This window comes from Orycteropus afer, unplaced genomic scaffold (assembly GCF_000298275.1).
Source record: "Orycteropus afer afer isolate SDZICR_OR568_19922 unplaced genomic scaffold, OryAfe1.0 scaffold00587, whole genome shotgun sequence".
NCBI lineage: Eukaryota > Metazoa > Chordata > Mammalia > Tubulidentata > Orycteropodidae > Orycteropus > Orycteropus afer.
In genome coordinates, this window is record NW_006922174.1 from 978,219 (window position 1) to 979,609 (window position 1,391).

Here is a 1,391-nt window from a genome sequence, read left to right on the forward strand (position 1 = left end):
GCTGGCATCCAGTACCAATGCTCTGAGCACTGTGGGCGTGTCCCCGAGCGCTGTGGGCGTGTCTGTGAGCACAGTGGGCGTGTCCCTGAGCGCTGCAGGCATACCACCAAGTGCTGTGGGCATGTCCCCAGGTACTGTGGGTGTGTCCCCGAGCACTGTGGGTGTGTCAGTGAGCACTGTAAGCATGTCCCCAAGTGCTGTGGGCATGTACCTGAGTGCTGTAGCATGTCCATGAGCACTGTGGGCGTGTCCCCGAGCATTGTGGGTGTGTCCCCAAGTGTTGTGGGCATGTCCATGAGCATTGTGGGTGTGTCTGTGAGCACTGTGGGCGTGTCCCAAGTACTGTGGGAATGCCCATGAGCACTGTGGGCTATGAGGGCTGTTGTTCTAACCTGACATTACGTGAATCACAGGGGTGACAGTGCCCCCTCACTGACCACACACTGCCTACCATGTGGGGAGGTAGCAGGGGCTTAGGCAGCAGGACGTGGCCCAGCACCTCAGGGGATGGTGGGCATCTTGGTCTGGAGGCCAACATTCCTCCAGCAGTCAGACCACCATGCAGAGCGACGCAGGGGTGGACGGGCCTCGCTCCACTGGGACCTGCAGGTCATGCAGAGTCTGTAAGGCACACACAGGTGTGACTGCCCCAGCACGTGGCTTAGGGAGGTTGAGTGATGGGCCCTATGTCACACGGTGTCACACTGACAGAACCTGCTCCAACCAGTGCCCAATGCCTACACTAACACGTTACAGCCCAGCTGACATAAGAAAGCTTCTAAAAGCTGAGACCATACCAAGCCCCTCCACAGGGCCATGAACACACCCTGGCTTGTGGCACTGTCTCTGGGTCTGCGTGCATGTGGCCACGGCCCATTGTTTCTGGATGTGATCTGTGCCGCATGGCGGGAGATGGTGCAGAAACGCAGCCGGCACTGGGGGGTGCTCACAGGTGACCCGCCCTCCCGTAGGAACCGACCCGGCGCCTCTGCAGAGGCATTTACTTACCTGGAAGTCTCTTTCACCCAGAATTTCCCTCCTCCACCTCAGGAGAAAGGCTGCACAGACGTACATGTGGAAATGAGAAAAGCCCTCGGGTTCCGACTGTAAGAGAATAAGTGATGAAGACAACGTTAGCCTGTGGGGCCACGAGGGGCTGTGAGGGTGCTGGGGCGTCAGCAGCCTGTCATCTGACCTGCTGATTAGGGTTCAGCCCCTACAACCACGTGAGTGAGGAGACTCCTCGAGACTGACACCTGACCCAAGGATTTAGGACTTGCCAACCTCCACAACTGTGTGACCATTTCCTTGGCAGTTTGTGAGTTCTGTGAGACATTACAGTGAAAAACAGAACCCTAAGATGGGAGGGAGAGTACTGAGGAAAGGAAGAG

The 1,391-nt window shown here is 57.4% G+C and overlaps 1 protein-coding gene across 1 annotated transcript in view; it reads right to left on the minus strand.

The window, feature by feature from the left end:
• TBC1D22A (TBC1 domain family member 22A) overlaps positions 1–1,391 on the minus strand; it is a 390,269-nt gene that overhangs the window by 237 nt on the left and 388,641 nt on the right. The window contains exons 12-14 of the mRNA XM_042783023.1: positions 980–1,104; positions 212–342; positions 16–92 (exon numbers count right to left, since the gene is read on the minus strand). Of these exons, the coding sequence (XP_042638957.1) occupies positions 16–92; positions 212–342; positions 980–1,104 (333 nt within the window). The remainder of the gene's footprint in view (positions 1–15; positions 93–211; positions 343–979; positions 1,105–1,391) is intronic.